At 46.5% G+C, this 19,390-nt stretch overlaps 2 protein-coding genes across 7 annotated transcripts in view; one reads left to right on the plus strand and one right to left on the minus strand.

Moving 5' to 3' along the window:
* KCTD21 (potassium channel tetramerization domain containing 21) lies at window positions 1-13,406 on the minus strand. 6 transcript variants are annotated; one of them, XM_030558213.1, is made up of 3 exons: window positions 12,969-13,406; window positions 3,902-3,941; window positions 1-1,076 (listed from the first exon to the last, which is right to left on the minus strand). In XM_030558213.1, exon 3 carries the CDS (start codon window positions 1,044-1,046, stop codon window positions 264-266), a length of 783 nt encoding a protein of 260 aa, XP_030414073.1. In that variant the 5' UTR covers window positions 1,047-1,076; window positions 3,902-3,941; window positions 12,969-13,406; the 3' UTR covers window positions 1-263. The 6 variants fall into 6 exon arrangements, with proteins under 6 accessions (XP_030414073.1, XP_030414109.1, XP_030414098.1 ...); XM_030558249.1 differs by having other exon boundaries at window positions 1-1,064; window positions 12,969-13,065; XM_030558238.1 differs by lacking the exon at window positions 3,902-3,941 and having other exon boundaries at window positions 13,256-13,406.
* A 14-nt stretch (window positions 13,407-13,420) lies between these two features.
* Window positions 13,421-19,390, plus strand: part of USP35 (ubiquitin specific peptidase 35) — a 57,874-nt gene continuing 51,904 nt past the window's right edge. The window contains exon 1 of the mRNA XM_030558180.1: window positions 13,421-13,676. The gene's annotated coding sequence lies outside the window, so the exon portion shown is untranslated. The remainder of the gene's footprint in view (window positions 13,677-19,390) is intronic.

Here is a 19,390-nt window from a genome sequence, read left to right on the forward strand (position 1 = left end):
TGGAGGCAGAAATGGAGCTCAGAACTTAATTCCTAGACCCTGCTCAAGCCAATAGACAACGTTCCATCCACCTAGAATACAGACATATTCTGAAAGGACATCAGTAAATTCAGTATAGGAAAATCAACTCACAGTTAGTGATTTTTAGTACAGATTATCACATAATTTTGTATTAGGCTGTTTGTTACAGTGTCTTGAAGTGGGTCTTAAAATGAAACACTGTTTGGTTATGTATTTCCTGATACCATAACAACAGGCTATTCCTACTTGTACCGAATTAGTCGAATAATCTTATTATTCATGAAATCAGAGGCATAGGGGTGGGAGGAATCCACACAAAACCCATCACTCATGGCTATTTTTAGCACCTCTTCCACAAATACCTGGAAGCTATTAATTTGCTTATTAGCTGGGACCACCCAAAGTCTCTTTAAGTTCTGTCTAGTGTACTCCTCTTCTGGCAGGCCTTCCACAGTCGCGACCCAATCCAAGGTCAAGTGGTTGGGGTCCTGCAGGTAGCTGGATATTGAAGACAGGTTGCCATTGAAGCAATAGTAAAGTCTGGAACCTAGGAGCTTCAAGAACAGAGATGACGTGCTGAATATGTGGGCACTAAATACTTCCATGTTGGAGGAAGACAGGCTGTAGATCTGGGGCGCTTCCCGAACAGTGAAGTGAACTGTCTGTGTCCTTTGATCCAAGGTGATGTTGAGCATGGCATTCTTCTCAGCTTTGGAGAGCTCCACCTCCTTCTCTTGCAATGCTTCAATCAGTGGCTGAACCTGATAAAAATCTGCCTCCCGTCGCAGCAAGCCCATTTCCTGGAAGTCCTCAGGGAGGTCCAGGTGGGAAGTTCTCAAGAAGTTCAGGATGTAGCGGAACACTTTGCCATCTCTGTCAATGAAGCAGTTGCCTTGGCTATCCCTCTTGGTTGGCATCTTTCCACTGAACATGGCGCCCAGCATGGAGTCTGGAAAACTAGTCAGGGTAGACAGGGAAGTGGTGTACAGTTTTCCTCCAACGTTGAGGGTTATAGGTTCTGACATGATGGAAAAGTCACGATGCTGGGAACAACACTGGGGGGGGGGGAACAAGACAACACATTTAGGGGTTCAGAACAGTCACTTTGTAAATCAAGGATATTCTCCAAGGATATATATCAATTTCTATGTCTATATCAGTATGAAAACTACAGAAGTTAGAGATGGGTAAAGTTTTAGAGGTCATCTTGGACACATGGGGGAGAAAGACAATCTTGTTCTGGCTCCCAACAGACATTCAGAAGGGCTTTGTCCAGTTCATTTTAACAATGGTCTTAAGTGAGGTGCTTCCATCACTTTCCATCCAAAATAAGGGTAAAATCCTAGCCCCACTGATTTCAGTAGGTCCAGGATTTCATCCTGGGTCCACCCAATCCCATATCCCTCATGCACACAAAACTTCCACTGAGCCACACAGAAGTTTGGGGTGCATAAGAAATAAGTGATCAGGAAGCTTGCATCTCTTTGGTGTTCCCTGCATGTGCTCAATTTAGAGTGCAAAGGTCTTACCGGAACCACAAAAGTTAACATAGCAGAACATCCCAACACTGCTTTGTGTTGTCTTCACCACGTTACACAGGTGTGCGACGATGACAAGTCCCAATCACACAAATGTCGCAGTGCACAGTCAGAATATTTGCTGCCAAACACATACAGTTATCGACAGCTCCATTCAGTAATTAAGTGGCTCTTCAGTTCTTCAAGGTTCACTACTACCCCAGTCTAACAGGTTTCACCACTCAGAAACATTCCGGGCCACATCTCCAACTAATGTAACTCAGTGTAGCTCCATTGCAGTCAATGAGGATATATGGATTTTCACCAGCTGAGGAGCTGGTCCTCAACCTACTCTTTCTTTTCCTCAGTTTCATGTTGTTCCTTCTAGCTAGATGTTGACAGTCCAGTCTAATCAATGGCTCCCCCTCCTATCCAGAGATACAAGATAGCTGCCTTCTATAAGCTCATGCTGCAATATGTGTGGTCATTCCACAGGCAGCAGCCGAATTGCTCCCAGAAGAGTACACTTTGAATGGCAGGCATTTCAGTAACTAACTATGGAATAATGAGAGATACTCTGCCACCATTATTGGCTCTGTAGTCACATTAATAGATATAGTGACAACATGATCTTACACTGTAAAATCAATTCTCCACTAGCTAATACCAAAGACAATAATTGTGCTTGTCTCTCCTTTCATCCAAAGGATCTCCAAGCACCTGCAGACATTTGTAAGTTAAGGCTCTGTCATAACTTTAGTCCCAGATTTGGACCTTAGCGTCCAAAATATGGGGGTTAGCATGAAAACCTCCAAGCTTAGTTACCAGCTTGGACCTGGTACTTGCTGCCACCACCCAAAAAATTAGAGTGTTTTGGGGCACTCTGGTCCCCCTGAAAAACCTTCCCTGGGGACCCCAAGACCCAAATCCCTTGAATCTCACAACAAAGGGAAATAATCCTTTTTCCCTTCCCCCCTCCAGGTGCTCCTGGAGAGATACACAGACACAAGCTCTGTGAATCCAAACAGAGTGACTCCCCCTCTCCGTTCCCAGTCCTGGCAACAAAAGCACTTTCCTCTTCACCCAGAGGGAATGCAAAATCAGGCTAGCAAATCCAACACACACAGATCTCCCCCTGATTTCTTCCTCCCACCAATTCCCTGGTGAGTACAGACTCAATTTCCCTGAAATTTCCCAGAAAAGAAAACTCCAACAGGTCTTAAAAGAAAGCTTTATATAAAAAAGAAAGAAAAAATACATACAAATGGTCTCTCTGTATTAAGGTGACAAAATACAGGGTCAATTGCTTAAAAGAATATTGAATAAACAGCCTTATTCAAAAAGAATACAAATCAAAGCACTCCAGCACTTATTCATGCAAATACCAAAGAAAAGAAACCATATAACTTACTATCTGATCTCTTTGTCCTTACACTTAGAAACAGTAGATTAGAAAGCAGAAACTACTTCTCCAAAGCTCAGAGAAAGCAGGCAGACAGACAACAAAAACCTCAGACACAAAATTCCCTCCACCCCAAAGTTGAAAAAATCCGGTTTCCTGATTGGTCCTCTGGTCAGGTGCTTCAGGTGAAAGAGACATTAACCCTTAGCTGATCTTACACTGTAAAATCAATTCTCCACTAGCTAATACCAAAGACAATAATTGTGCTTGTCTCTCCTTTCATCCAAAGGATCTCCAAGCACCTGCAGACATTTGTAAGTTAAGGCTCACAATACCCTTGTGAGACAGATGATTGTGATGATAATTTTACAGAGGAGGAAACTGAGGCATAGAGCGACTAAAGCCTCGATTTTAAAATGTGTGCACGCTCAACTCAAGACTCAGCCTGGTTTTGGAGAGCCACTGTGCATGCATTACTTCAACAGAAGCTGCCGGCATTCAGCACCTCTGATCAAGATAAGGTGTTAGGTATCTGAAGCTGAGCACCCAATAAGGGAGACACCTCTCATTACATTTTGATCTAAGCAACTTACCCAAGATCACTGAGGAAGCCACTGCAAAAGCCCAGATCCAATTCCCAGCCTTTTGTCTAAACCACAAGTATCGCCCTCCTCCTCATACCTGACATTCCATTAACTGGTGATGTACATTAACCCATTAATGGATGGAAGGAATCAGATTTGCTTGGGCACATACCAGCTCTCTGAGCCTATGGAGCTCTTAGCATAGAAGATCATTGGTTAGATGCCTGTGTATAGCCGGAGATGAAGGTCTTGAGCTTTAGTACAAGCCCCACATGTATCTGATAAAGTTGGGCAAGAAAGACTCCTGCATATAGATGGACACAATTCACAATTTTTCAATTATTCAATTTTTTTTTAAACTACAAACCCCACAGTACCTGTGTCACATTCCCATTAGCAGCCACAATGGGATGTTTCCTGAAAAAATATATAAAATATTAGTTCCTAGGATAAAACTATTTTTTCCCCAACCTTAAAGCCTGCTCTCCACTGAAGTGTCAGCATATTCCACTGCTCTTGAAGAATTCTATCTACAGCTTTCTGCTTATGTGGAGTAAGGAGATGAGTTAAATTATATAAAGGGGTGGCCTGGCCTGGTTCTGTAGTTCAATTGACAGCTTTGTGTCTTTCCAAGAATTGATACTCTGGCTGTAAAAAATTGTTCTGAACGAAATGTGACATTCCAGAGATCTGCCCAAGATGAATGTTTTTTTTAATGTTTAATCAGAGAACAAGATCCCTGTTTCCTATTGCATGGAACACAGAGAGCAAGCCCATTCCTTGTAATACCACCACATTTCTCACCCTCTTTGCTGGTCCTGACTAGTTGAAGAGAGAAAAGTGTAATGTTTTCACTCAGTTTGTGGGACAATCTTCACTTTGGCACCACTGAGTGTCAAGAATTACAAAGCAAAGGTCGCTGGTTCAAATGATTAGTGATAGGATATAGAGCCTTTTGCCTCTAGGTCCTGGTTCAAATCCAACCAATGTTTACTGACACAAAGGCTGTTTGGTACCCTATATATGAGGGATGAGGAGGGTGTCTCAGTCCAGTTCCGATGGACATCACATAACTGGCCCCTTTGTTGTAAGTCTGAGTGGAAGAGAAACTAACCTGCTCTTTCATCCAAGTCCAGATGAAGAACGGCTATATCCCAAACAGAGCATGTCGGTATCCCAGGATATCATAATTTTTGCAAGCACTGGATTCATTTAAAGAGATTTCTGGATTGACTAAGACATAAAAATAAAGCACCTTTGTCTCCTCTTCTCTATGTGTGCTGTGCCTGCTGAGGTGCAGTGAGACGACAGCTGTCTTGGCTGACATACTGGGGATGGAGCCTGACACCTCCAGAGCTAAAGCATGAGTCTCTATAGCAGGAGTCGGCAACCTTTCAGAAGTCTGTGCCAAGTCTTCACTTATTCACTTTAATTTAAGGTTTCGCATGCCAGTAATACATTTTAATGTTTTTTAGAAGGTCTCTCTCTACAAGTCTATAAAACTAAACTAGTGTTGTATTGTAAAATAAAAGAGGTTTTCAAAATGTTTAAGAAGCTTCATTTAAAATTACATTAAAATATTGATCTTACGCTGCCGGCACGCTCAGCCCACTGCTGGTCTGGGGTTCTGTTCACCTAGGCCAGCAGCAGGCTGAACGGGGCCTGCGGCAGGGACCCTGGCTGGCAAGGGTCCGGCAGCCAGAACCCCAGACTAGCGGCAGGCTATGCGGGGCCGGCGGCTGGGACCCCAGATAGGCAGTGGGCTGAGCGGCTCAGCTCACTGCTGCTCAGGAGTTCCATCTGCCGGCTCCTGCCAGCCGAGATCCCGGCTTGCTGGACCCGCTCAGCTCGCTGCCGGTCTGGGGTTCCGGCCCTGCCCACATACACTGGATACCTACCTTCTCCCTGGTTCTGGCCCATTCTCTTCCTCTTTCTGCTCTGAGCTGAGGGTGGGAGGGCACTGAGCACAGGGCTGGGGGTGAAGGGTCTGGCCAGGAGCTGGAATGAGGGAGGGGGCTCAGGGTTGGGGCAGGAGGTTTGGGTGTGGGGCACTTACCTGGGCAGCTCCAATTTGATGCGAGGGGTGGGGATGGGGGGGTACATGGGGTGTGGGGGGCCTGGGTATGTGGGGGTGCAAGCATCAGAGCAGAGGGCTGGGGGCATGGGAGGGGAGTTCAGGTGTCAGGGGAGGCTGGGTATGTGTGGGGGTGCCAGAGTCAGGGCTGGGGTCGTGGGGGAGGATGAAGGAGTCAAGCAGAGGACTGGGCGTGTATGAAGGGGATACAGGGTTCAGGGGCAAGGGCCTGGGGCACAGGGCTCAGGCCTGGAGGGTGTGTGGGGCTGCAGGGCTCAGACCAGAGGGTTGGGGGTGTGTGAGGGGGGAAACAGGACGGGGCTGTGTGTGTGTAAGGGGAGTCAGGGTCAGGGCTTCTTGCCAGGCAAGGGGGATGCGGGAGCCCACGGGCAGGCAGCTGAGGCAGTTCCTCTCTTGGGAGGCGTGGACTCTGCCCCTCACTGGCTGCACGTCCTCAGGACTCTAGCAGGCAGCAGCGTGCCATTAAAAATCAGTACGCGTGCCCTTGGTTACCAACCCCTGCTCTATAGATTGAGCTAAAGAGCCAGGCTCGGTAGCTAGGGGCTGTGACAGGCTCACCATCCTCTGTGGATGGGGGACAAAAGGGTGGAGTGGGGATACGTAACACACATTGTACAGTGGATTACACCAGTACAGAATCTCACTTCTTTATATTTAGCCCTTCTATAGCCCCTGCCATTCAAGGATCTCGAAGCACTTCACAGTACAATCAGTAACTAACCCCTGGGAGGCAAGTAAATAGCATTAGCCTCACTTTGGGTGATCAGATGTCTCAATATTAAATAGCAATATCCTCACTTTGGGTGACCAGATGTCCCAATATTAGGGGCTGTGTCTTATATATGCCACTATATCCTTCCCGCTCCCTCCTCGCAAAAAGTGTCCTGATTTTTCATACATGCTATTTGGACAGGGAGGCAGAGAAAGTTTAAATCATGTGATCTTGGACAAGCAGCATTTCAGTAGCAGAGACCTTTCTCTCCCAACTCCTAGTCCTGAGCTCAAGTCACTAGGCAGCACTTCTCTTAGAACAGAGTGAGACTTGCAGTGGATCTGTGGTGCTCGTTGTCAGCTGTAATTCTGACCTGCAGCCTCTTGGCTGAACAGAGTCAGGGCATATGGTATGGATGATCTGCTAATACAGAAAACCATAGGAGCTCATTCCAGTTCTGCTAGCTCTGCTGAGCTTCGAAACAGCATCTTTGATGGGTTTTTATCAGCACTCTTCTGAACATTGACCTTCTTTAGCAAAAACAAATCAAAATCAAAATCTCAGTTTGTGGGAAAAGCTTATTAGAGACATTCAGGCCATTTTCTATCTGTTTTGATGATATGGAGTTTTCTTCCAGTCCTATTGCTTTTGACTTGGCAATAGTGTTTACAAATGTTGCAGAGGAAAGAGTTTATTTCCCAGATTCCTTTGACTAAAATCAGTGCAGTATCAGTTTAATACCTGATACATTCTCCATCAAAGGCCTAAGTCCTGTACTTGCATGGGGACAGACTCCTTGATCCCATCTTTCCCCTAAAATTAAGCTGTTTCATCATTTTTCCTCAGTCTTTTCTGTGTTGGAGTTTCTTCCCACTCCTTTTGTGTTTTTTTTCCACTTTTACCCAAAATATCCTTTGTATTTCTGTCAGTTGTCCTTTCCTCCCTTCCTCTGCCCCATCCCATCTCTTTTCCCACTTCCAAAGATCATGTGACCCTCTCTTGGTCAAGGCGGGTTTGACATGTATGGTGGAACTCCCTCTGCTGCTCATGCAATTGGCCTGAGGTAGTTGCAAAAAGGCCCATCTCTTCCTTTCCCCAGCCCTTGTAGTGGTCACAGTCCTTATTGGCACCAGGAACAAGCTTGGCCCTGATTATGGAAGTCATAGAACACCAGGCCAGCCCCACTCTGTACAAGTCTCACATCCCATGCCAGCTCCTTGATCCTCATCGCCTACCCTTCTGTCTCTCTGCTCCCCATATCTTTATATCCTCCCATCTCCCCCCTTCTCTGCATCCCACTTCTCCTCTCTACCCTTGGATCACATCATCACTAAGAGGACCAGAGTGAAACTGATGCGACACTGATGAATTTCATTCTACTGCTTAGGAAACAGCAGGTTGCTGGGCCAGTGGAAGATACACCTTAGCTCACCTCTTCTCTCCCAGCTGCGTAACTCAGATTGCTCTGTAGCTGGATCACCCCACTGCTCTTATACGACACTATCCAGCAGGAGTAACAGAGTAAAACCGCCTAGTATTACATCAGTTTTATTCTGCTGTTGCCAGCCGCAATGGGGAAAAGCTTTATGTAGGATCAATGGTACATGCATCAATCTCCCCAATGGGATTTTCTTGCAGGACAATTTTAACAATGTACTGATAGGATGGCCACCACACTATACCATGTTCAACCCTCAAGATACTGGCAGACAGCAAATCAAAATGATTTAAAGTGATTGCGTGTAGGATGGGTTTACAAAAAGTATATACTGCCAGACAAATCTGACTGCATTATTGGAGCCTAATTCTAGCAAGAAAAGCAATCTATGGCCAGAGTCAACTATCAGTCTCATCAATGCAGCCAAAGTCTCCCTGAATTCAGTAGGACAACTCACTGGCACAAGGGCCTTCTTGCCTGGGTCAGATTGCACCTTAATGCAGGAAGTGAAAGTGGTACATGTGATCTCGTTGGATTCTGGTAAAGCATTTTATACAGTGGACCACAAAATCTGACTCAAAATTCATTCAAATTAGCTTTGGTAGAAACAGTCATATGGATTAAAACTAGGTAAAGGACCAGCAAAGGACAATAGTAAAACAGCACATTATCAACTCAGAGAAGGCGCCTAGTCAGACACCACAAAATATAAGTCTGGTCCTGTTGAATATCTTCACTGATGTTTTGGAGAAATGCGTCTAGAGAATGTGAATGAAATCTGCATGATACCAGATAGGGAGGAGTTGCAAATACTAGGGAGAGAGGCAACCAAACAGATTAGAAAGTAACAAAGTGAGGTTTCAGTCTGGGAAAAAATGCAAGTCAGTACCTCTGAGGACAAATACGAGTATTCACTGGGAGAGAGACCTGTGAAAAGCAGTCATGCTGAGAGACACAAAAGGGGTGATAACAACATTAGACATGAATCTACCGTGTGCTATGGAAGAGGGGAAAAAAGACCACCAGCATTTTGGGCTGCAGAGGCATTGTCTCGTAGAACAGAGAAGTAACAGGCTGTGGGCAGCTTATCATCAGGAGGAGTTTAACAAAAATGGAAGAAATTCAGAGCAGTCAAATAACAGGCATCTGTGAACTGGTGGGATTGGATTATAATGAAAAGTTAAGAGCACTAAATATGGGTAGCTTAAGAGAAATCTCTGGGTACCAGACAGTCTGCAAAGGATGTATACACCAGCAAGGGAGATGAATTATTTAGGGTGGCACAATGGAGTTATAAAAAGAAAGTAAGAAATGGAACATTTATGCTACGTATCAGGATGAACATCCAGACTAAAATCTATTAGCCTTTGGAATAATGCCCAAGAGGTGGAATCCCAGTCTCCTGGGCAGAGGTGAAAGTAAGCCAATACGCCCAGGTATGGCATACTGACAAGAACCTGTGTGCCATACCGAGTGGATCGGTTTCCCCTGGCAGCAATTTAAAGGGCCTGAGGCTCCCAGCAGTGGCTGGAGGAAGCGGCAGGGCTTGAGTGGCGATATAAAGGGCCCAGGGTGCCTGCCACAGCTACCGCCCTGAGCCCTTTAAATCGTCCACGGAGCCCTGGGGTAGTGGTGGCGGGGCTGCGGCAGCCACTACTGCCCCAGCCCTTAAAATAGTTGCCGGAGCCCCTGGCTGCCGCTGCTACCCCGGGGCTCTGGCAGCTCGGCTCGAGTGGCGATTTAAAGGGCTCAGGGCTCCCACTACTGCTACCCTCTGGGGCCCTTTAAATGGCCACCCGAGCCCTGCTGCTGGAGCCCTGGGGTAGCGGCCACGGGGCTCTGGCTGTGATTTAAAGGGCCAGGGGCTCTCGGCTGCCACTACTGCAGCGGAGCCCCAGGTCCTTTAAAGCTCTGCCACAGGCCCGGGCCCCCTCTGATGCTGATTTAAAGTGCCCAGGGCTCCACTGTGGTAGTAGCAGCTGGAGCCCCAGGCCCTTTAAATCAACCCTGGGGCTCCTAGCCGCCTCTGCAGCTGGTAGCTCCGGGGGCGATTTAAAGGGCCTGGGGCTCCCAGCTGCTGCTACCACAGCCCCAGCCCTGAGCCCTTTAAATCTTGATTTAAAGCCCCCAGGTATTTAAAGGCCCCACCTCTTTCGGTAGAGGCCCTGCCCTATCCTAAGGACTCCGGAATACCAGTAAGTCCTTTAAGTTACTTTCACCCCTGCTCCTGGGTCATTTTAAAGAATAGACAAAAAAGCTAGAAAATGTATTACAGGGAATAATTCTGCAGTGGCAGCTAAGACTTTAAATATGGTGGTTTTATAAGAAAACATGGCTGTTCCAATTATTAGGCTCTGGTCTCATTCTCCAGAGTACATTAAAATGAAATGTTAGGGCTGCTGCGATTGTTCAAAGGCAATCCTTAGAGGCATTACGCTTGTTTTGTTTTGGGCTATGGGCCAACGTTTCTCATTTTTAGAATGCATTGCTCTCACTTGGTCTTATATGCTTTATTTTGTTGCTTCAGCATTCATTAATTAAAATGTCACTTGCCAACAGGGGTCTAAAACTGTGCATCAGAACTGAGATCATGCAATACTCTATTTCAAATTCAGGTAAAAATTCCCATACTTACAAAATACCTAGTTGCTATGATCAACAGCCCCCTGCTTTGATATCCAGATCTGGTTGGTCAGTCTATCCTGCCATTCAGACTCCCTGCTGCTGAGCACTCACCATGACTGTGTCCATCAGTGGGTTTTGTTCCCGGTCTCAATTCAAGACAGTATTATTACTAGCAATCCCTAGAATCCCCAGTGAAGGATCAGGGCCCCATTGTGCTAGGCGCACATCAGACAAATGCCCGAAAAGACCATCTCGGTCCCTAAGATCAATGCTGGCAATGATCTGTGGGTATCACAGCAGAGGTAGGTTTTATGGAAGGATTTAAAACAGCATCTGTAGAGAATAGCTTAATGGGGCTGGCAGGCAACTATAGTTGGGCCATTCACTCATATCTGCCTCGAGTTGTGAAGTGCAGGCTTTGCCGTATATATTGGCGTGGGCTTAGTTTGATCGAGCCCATTGTAGAAGACTCATGCTTTCCCGCTCCAGTGGTGCGGGACAATACAAGCACTGTTTCCACCAAGAGCTATCTAACTTGAAAGACGGAGGGCCCTGGTGGTTAACTGCTTTGTTAAACCTGCACATGGCCTGTCTTTGCTACAGGTCTGATTTTGTGCAAGTGGAATTTTCGAGGCAGTCACTAATGCAGGGCCCTCACTTCTTTCGTTGCTCACCCTGGATCTTGACCGGGTGGGGTTGGGTGGGGTGGGAGGGGGGTAGAGAGGGGAAGCGTTGGTCAGAAGCTCCCAGCAGGTCCAGGGCTGGTCATGACCATCCTCCTTTTCTTTATGGCCAGACGAAAAGGATGTCCTCAAATTCTTTTTTGGTGTTTCATGGCATCACAATTTGGAAAAGGTTGGGATCACTGGTCTAGCAGACTGGGGAGCTTAGAGGAAAATATGGTGGGTATTCTCAGGGCCTCATCTTGGAAGGCCCTTTCCCTAAGTAGACATGGAGAAATTTCTCTGCAAAACAGACACACAAGCAACATAAGCATGAATGTTCATTTCATCACATTCCCCAATTTCCTTTCCTTTAGCAGTCAGCTTGGCACCATTCCTCAATCATCAGTTTAACACTGAGGAGTGGCTCAGCATCATCCAGTGCCAAAGAAGTGCATAGAAAACTGCTTTAAAGCATCATAGGAGGTCACCAGCAGCGCTCAGTTCTGGCCACAGTGTTGGCACTTATTGCTTAGAGTTAGAGCTAAATGTAAAGGGATAAAGATTGTGGATACTGAAATCAAGCAGAGGGTTGCCCTGGATGGGGGACAAAGGAGAGGAAGACAGAGTTGGAGCCCACTTGGGTGCAGGAGGATGACAGAGGTAAAATAATGGGTCAAACTGAGGCAGACGAGTGAAATAATCACTATATGGAGGACAAAGAAATGAAGCTCAGCAATTGCTGAGGGTGTTGGGAGGAGGGCAGGGAGAAGAGATCAGGAAGGAGAGAGAAAAGAACCAGTTGTGAAGTGATCTGAGGATCAGGGCAAAAGCTGAGTGTAACTCACAGCTCTGATGTCCCCCACCCCCTCAGAAAGTCTCAGAAATGGGCTCGGGGGACCATTCCATTTGGTTTTTAAAGTCATATATTTAGGGAGGAAGCAGCCAACTGCCAAATTGAAACCCTCGGTATATTCAAGAAGCTAAAGCAACCCCCTCCCCGCATCAATTTAATTATACTCTCAGTAAAGCATTTCACATGCTCTTCAAAGCCCTGGCCAAATTTCCCATGGGGAACTGCATTCCACCCATTTAAAATCCTTGGGGTAGCTACAATGGGATACTATATTATCTCCTGTGCTGAATTGCTGGGAAGGGGTGTAGGTAGCCATATTAAGTTTGTACACCTACTAATTGAGTGGTTACCTAGTTCCTGCCTATCCCAATCATTTCCAAAGGCAGCCCTGCCATCATAGATAAGATTATCACTGACACAATGAATGCAGTTAGAGAGAGACAGAGAGCTGTAGCTGTGTGTTAACACGACTCAACAAAAAAACAAAGCTAACCTGCCAGTTGTCATCAGAAACTAAACCTTACCAAAAGCTTAAAAAGTGCACGTGGTGCTATACATGGACAACATCTATCTGCCTATACCTATATGTTATTAACCACCAAAGGTGGGCACAGTCCAGTACTAAGCAAACTGAGCCCTGTATGTAGGGTGTGATTCTCCTCAGACTCGTGTAAACTAAGAGTAATTCAAATAGCGTTACACTGGGTAAAACTGGTGTGGGTGGAGAATCTGGTCCACAGCTTGGTATATGGAAGCAGCTATTGCTAACGAACCCCAATCACCATTTCAGTCCATCCGGGTTAGTCACTGAGAAGGGGATGTGTATAAGGACCCCAAAGCACTAGCAGAATTAGGGGTCCCTAGTGCCTTAATGCTTCCTTCCCACATTACAAACTGCTACTATTACCCAGCAGCAACGCTGTCCGCTTGTTAGCACAAGGGGCTGGGAGTCAGGCTCGACTCCCAGCTCTGCCACACTGGGGCCCTGGGCGAGTCACTCCACCGCTCCGCACCTCAGTTTCCCCTTCTGCAAGGGGTGGGGGTGAGGACACTCACCTGGGGGGAGCGAAGGCTGGTTCGGGGCTGCGGTGATCCCAAGGGCTAGTCTCCAACAATGCACAGCACCGGCCTGTGGACCTGGAGCGCTCCGTCAGTCCTGGGAGCCTTCTTCAGCAGGCTGCAGCGCCAGACCGTCCTCCCCAGCGGGGGCGGGAGTCGTTCCGGGAGGGCCCCCCCAGAGCCCAGGGCTGGCCCCGGGGCACCGTGACTCACCAGCCCCCCAAGCATCCCCCTCCTCGGGGACACCCCTGCAGCGCAGCCCGCGGGGAGGCTGCAGCACCCACCTTCTCCCCTGCGGTCCGCTGGCCCCTGTCCCAGGAGCGGGCGGGGGGAAACGGGACAAACCCAGCGAGGGTCGGCACGGCACGGGGAGAAGGGTGGAAGGCAGGATCTGGCAGCCCCGCACCCCTCCCTGGGACTTGTAGTTCTCAGGGCTCGCGGTCTTTAGCCAGGCCACTGGAGACGAGAAATACAACTCCCAGCAGGCGCCGGGGCAGAGCCTGCAAATCACCAGCTGGTGTTAAAGGAGACGCAGGCTGTTATTATTGCCTCTGAACAGCTCCAGCAGCGCCAGAGGCTGCGCTTGGGTGTAAGTCCTGGTTGCAACAGCAGCAGGAGCAGCCCTGGCACCGTGGATTCTGCTGTTACTGCAGTAGCAGCCGCCGCCGCCTCCCCTTCTTTGCGGATTGTTTGCAGTGCAGTAAGGTATTTATTTGCATGGCAGGCAGGATTGCAGAGGGTGGGGTAATAAGGATGCTGAGAAATATTTCGTCTGTGGCGTTGGAAGGGTGAGCGAGCGTCTGTGTGTTTTTTCTAATGATTGCATTGCATGGCACTGGCAGTATGCAAGGCAGCATCCTGCTTGAAATGGGTGGCTAACTTGGGCAAAGGTTTTCATCAGGACAAAGCTTGGGAGCGAAAAAGGTTGTCTTGCATCCGTTGAGAGAAAGGGGATTCTGAGGGGGAGAGAGAGAGGGATGGGTGATATTCCCATTCTGTGGGGTGACACTGGTCTCTCTAATACAGAATGTGACAAGTACCCCCTAATGATCTCTGTAACAACAGCAGTATTGGTCCAGATCCAATCTATACTCAGGCTGAACTCTCCTTGACTTTGATAGGAGTTTTGCTGGAGAAATAAAAGCAAGCTTTGGCAAGTAACTAGTATGCCAGTTTATGAAGGATCTCAAAATGCTTTACAAATTTAGGGATGTACGATGATTTGTATGTAAACATTCGGAGCCTTTGTAGAGTCCATTGTGAGAGATAGAAAAGGCCAAATAGACCATCAGATCTACCACCTTGCCAGGGCTGAAGCTAAAGAGATGTATCAAATATTAATCTGTTGTTTTATGTTTTATTATAGGAGTAACATGATATAGATCTTCTTTTCTGTAGTCTTTATAAAGTTGGCTATAGTCTCAGTGTGCATGTCTAACTTCTATTGTGAGAGAGACCCCCAGAGATTATGTAAGGTGGAGGTCAATCTGGGTCTAAAGTGAATGACATATGTCATTGTTATGAAGGCACAGTTTACAGGTGTGTCTCCTCTCAGCCAAAACATTGGAGGCATCTACATCTTTTATACAGACTTATACAAATAAAGGAAGACAGAAATTTTAAGGGAGAGGAGAGATGTTTAATCTATAAATACCTTAAAGAAACAACAAGCAAGACAGAGGGGAATTATTTACATTCTCCAAGGACGATAACAGAAGGCATGTCGGTGTGAAGGTCAGGGCAAATTAAGGCAGAATCCAGCGACCCAAGGGGGGGCTGGGCACAGCAGCCAATCAGAGCAGTTTGATTGGTGTCACTGTCTTGCTTGGATGGGAAGCAAATCATGACTTGGGAATCAAAGGAAAATTAGTCTATCTGGGTGATGTGAGAGACTATGCCAGGAAAGCATAGTCAAGTGGTTAGAGCATATTCTGTTTTATATTCCCTGCTCAGCCACTGATTTTCTATGAGACCTTCGGCAAGTCACTTTTGTGCTTCAGTTTTCTACCTGTAAAATGGGATAATAATCTCTCATGGGGGTTTTGGGAGGCTAAATCCATCAACATTTATAATGGTCCTTGATGAAAAGGTGGGTAAATGCAGAATATTATGTATTGTATGGGGATTGAACTGAGAGGACATATCCAGGGAGTGAGAGGATGAAATGCTAGTGGATCTGAACTTTATTTAATGTTATCACACCCATGTGGATGAAAGAAAAAGTTTCAACTAGATGTTAGAACAAAGTTCATAACGCCAAGAACTGTAAAGCAATGGGCTAGACTCCAAGGGAGTCACAGTATCAAGGGCTCATGGCACCATCACTGCAGAGATCTGAGGACAGGTTAGCTAAAACACTAGTGGGCCTAATGTAGGGTGAGGTCCTGCAAAATGCTGAACGTTAGAATGGATGATAATAATGATATAACAAATCTCTGACCACCAGGATCTTTACAATGATTAGTGTGCTGCCCATCCTGGCATTTTGGAACTTCATGGCACTCAGAGACTCCTGTTCCTAAAGCTGCACACATCTGTCACTAAAAGAAAATCTCCACCAGCTCTTTGCAGCATAGGGCTTATGCTGCACAAGAGCCATTCTCATATAATGCAGCAGAGGGCAGTAAAACACATACACAGTAGCCAGTTCACCACAGTAGTTAGCACTTCAGTAGGGCCTTTCATCCAAGGATCTCAAAGAGTTTTGCAAGCCTGGATGAATTAAGCCTAGCACCCTGTGAAATACATAAGGGCTATATAGGTATTATTTTGCCAGGCCTCCCCACTTGAAATGCAGCTATTGTTTGGCATACAACTGTTTAACAGTGCCTGTCATCTCTATACAGAAGTTTAGGATGGGAAGTGAAGTGGATAGAAAGCTGGCTAGATCGTTGGGCTCAACAGATAGTGATCAATGGCTCAATGTCTAGTTGGCAGCCGGTTTCAAGTGGAGTGCCCCAGGGGTCAGTCCTGGGGCTGGTTTTGTTCAACATCTTTATTAGTGATCTGGATGATGGGATGGATTACACCCTTAGCAAGTTCGCAAATGATACTAAGCTGGGGGAGAGGTAGATATGCTGGAGGGTAGGGATGGGGTCCAGAGTGACCTAGACAAATTGGAGGATTAGGCCAAAAGAAATCTGATGAGGTTCAACAAGGACAAGTGCAGAGTCCTGCATTTAGGATGGAAGAATCCCATGCACTGCTACAGACTAGTGACTGTCTGGCTAAGCAGCAGTTCTGCAGAAAAGGACTTGGGAATTACAGTGGATGAGAAGCTGGATATGAGTCAGCAGTGTGCTCCCATTGCCAAGAAGGCAAACAGCATATTGGGCTGCATTAGTAGGAGCATTGCCAGCAGATTGAGGGAAGTGATTATTCCCCTGTATTCGGCACTGGTGAGGCCACATCTGGAGTATTGCGGCCAGTTTTGGGCCCCCCACTACGGAAAGGATGTGGAGAAATTGGAAAGAGTCCAGTGGAGGGCAACGAAAATGATCAAGGGGCTGGAGCACATGACTTACGAGGAGAGGCTGAGGGAACTGGGTTGTTTAGTTTGTAGAAGAGAAGAATGAGGGGGGATTTAATAGCAGCCTCCAACTACGTGAAGGGGTGTTCCAAAGAGGATGGAGCTCGGCTGTTCTCAGTGGTGGCAGATGACAGAACAAGGAGCAGTAGTCTCAAGCTGCAGTGAGGACAGGGCCGGCTTTAGGTCGATTCCCCCGATTCCTCTGAATCGGGCCCTGCACCCAGCCAGAGCACGGCAAGCCACGTGGCCCCACTACCCCAGCCGGAGCCCAGCAGCCCCACTACCCTGGCCAGAGCCCAGCAATGCCGCTCCCCTGGCTGGAACGCTGGCCTGAGCGCAGCAAGTCTCGCAGCCCTGCTCCCTCGGCCCGAGCACGGCAAGTCCTGTGGCCCTGCTCCCCCAGCCCGAGCACGGCAAGTGCCGCGGCCCCCCTCCCCCAGCCAGAGCTCTGTCCCGAACACATCAAGAACCGTGGCCCCGCTCTCCTGGCCGGAGCTCTGTCCCGAGCACAGCAAGTCCCATGGCCCTGCTCCCCTGACCCGAGCGCGGCAAGTCCCGCGGCCCCACTCCCCCGGCTGGAGTGCTGGGCAGACAGTTCTAAGCATGCAGCCCCAATCCCCGGACTGGAGCGCGGCAAGCCCTGCAGCTCCGCTCCCCCAGCCGGAGTGCAGCAATCCGAAGTGTCGCCGAAGACTTGGAGCGCCGCCTGGTGAGTACAAGCCCCGTGAATCGGGCTCCGCACTTGCTAAAGCCAGTCCTGAGTGGAGGCGGTCTAGGTTGGATATTAGGAAATGCTATTTCACTAGGAAGGTGGTGAAGCAATGGAATGGGTTACATCGGGAGGTGGTGGAATCTCCATCCTTAGAGGTTTTTAAGGCCCGGCTTGACAAAGCCCTGGCTGGGATAATTTAGTTGGTGCTGGTCCTGCTTTGAGCAGGGGGTGGGACTAGATGACCTCCTGAGGTCTCTTCCAACCCTAATCTTCTACAATTCTATGAATATTACTGTATCCAGCTGAAATTCAAAGATGAATTTAGCAAGGCAGAATGTAATTACATGGGGCAGAATTTGTCCCCTTCTTTTATGTAAAACTACCACTGGATCTTTAATGCCTAAGAATGTCAGTTTTATGTCTCGCCCAAAGGATGACCCAGCTGGTCTCTTATAGGCTTACTAACTGACTTTCAGCTCAAAAATCTCATAATAATATGCCTGATTCTCCACCCTGTTTACAACACTTTATGCTGGTCAACTCCCATGAAGTTAGTGCATAAAACTTGTGTAGCAAGATGGCTCATCCAGGTTAATATATCAGTGGGTCTCAGGGTGGATAAAAATTGATGATTTAAAAAAAATCACATTTTTTTAAAAATTAATTTCAGGTTTATTTTTAAAAAATCTATTTGAAATTGACAACCTATGTTAAGGTCTAAGCTTATTATATCTATTAAAATCATTTAAGTTAAATATCAAAAATAATATTAAGAAGTACACGTTTGCTGCTAAGGTTTAAAGAAAGGCAGACCACAGAATTGCAGCCACTAGCTAAGCACCTGGAACCAGAGTTAGCTGAAGTAGGAAGTCAGCTTTTCACAGCAGTAGCGTCTTCTTAATTTAATTGTATTCTACTAGTTCAGTTCAATGACTAGTTCATTCAGAGTTAAGAAACTTATTGGGAGTTGAGAAAGAAAGAAAGTTTGTTTACTTTTCCATTCTATGAATAAAAGGTAGGGGCAAGAGGATGAAATTTACTAGTTCTAAAACCTTGAAGGACATGGTGGTCAGAAATAATCAGTTCAGTTTACTAGCTAGGGGTAATACTTCCTTTGTTTAATAAATCAGTTAGTTTTAAATGCCTAATGTGTTATGATAAACTTTTTTTTCTCTGATAAAAACAACAGGAATTCTGGTGGCACCTTAAAGACTAACAGGTTTATTTGGGCATAAGCTCTCATGGGTAAAAAACCTCACTACTTCAGATGCACAAAGAAGTGAGGTTTTTTACCCATGAGAGCTTATGCCCAAATAAATCTGTTAGTCTTTAAGGTGCCACCGGACTCCTTGTTTTTTTTGTGGATACAGACTAACACGGCTACCCCCGATACTTTTTTCTCTGATGTATCCAGCACATTTAAGGTAATTTTATTTAATAAAAACATTAAATGCAGTTGTGACCCGAAGTGTCAAGGGTAGCCCACAGTGAAAATGCCAAGGTTGGGGCAAGCTGCAAAAAGGAGAGCAGATTCTCCCAAAACTGGTGAATCTAACTACAGTAGTAACCACCAATGAGTCACAAATTGTGCTCTGGATCCCCCACATTGGTAATCAAGAAGCTGAAAAACAGAAATCACACACACCCCTTTATTGCATTCCAGTCTCTGGCTCTCAATCAGCAAGTAGGTCGAGTAAAGTGAGAAGTTATTTAAAACTCTCTTCACTATACAAAATGTTTTTCTGATCACCAAAGGGCCAGCCACATAACCAAATCAATACTAGCAAATACTCTAAAGTAATAGTGTACAGTAATACTGTAAAGTATTGCACATTGGAAAAAATAACCCCAACTATATATACAATATGATGGAGCTAATTTAGCTACAGCTACTCAGGAAAGAGATCTTGGAGTCATTGTGGATAGTCCCCTGTCCAGAGGCATGTCTCTACATGTCCTGCTGACTCATAGGCCTGGCCGGTGGTAGGGTGGATTTGATTTAAATTACTAGTCAGAAAGACTCGATTTAATCATAGATTTCTACATAAAAGTGCATTCTTGTTGGTTGTCCTAACCTTAATACGTATTCTTCACAACTTAGAGATTGATGTAGGTTTCATTTTTAGAAGGTACACATTATACATTTTTAAAGTGACTTATTTTGAAAACTTTTCAAAT

The sequence above is a fragment of the Gopherus evgoodei genome, chromosome 1, assembly GCF_007399415.2.
Source record: "Gopherus evgoodei ecotype Sinaloan lineage chromosome 1, rGopEvg1_v1.p, whole genome shotgun sequence".
Taxonomy (NCBI): domain Eukaryota; kingdom Metazoa; phylum Chordata; order Testudines; family Testudinidae; genus Gopherus; species Gopherus evgoodei.

What these genes read in the sequence shown, in the direction of transcription:
- KCTD21 (XM_030558238.1), bottom strand. Translation starts at nt 1,046, where the DNA reads ATGTCAGAACCTATAACCCTCAACGTTGGAGGAAAACTGTACACCACT.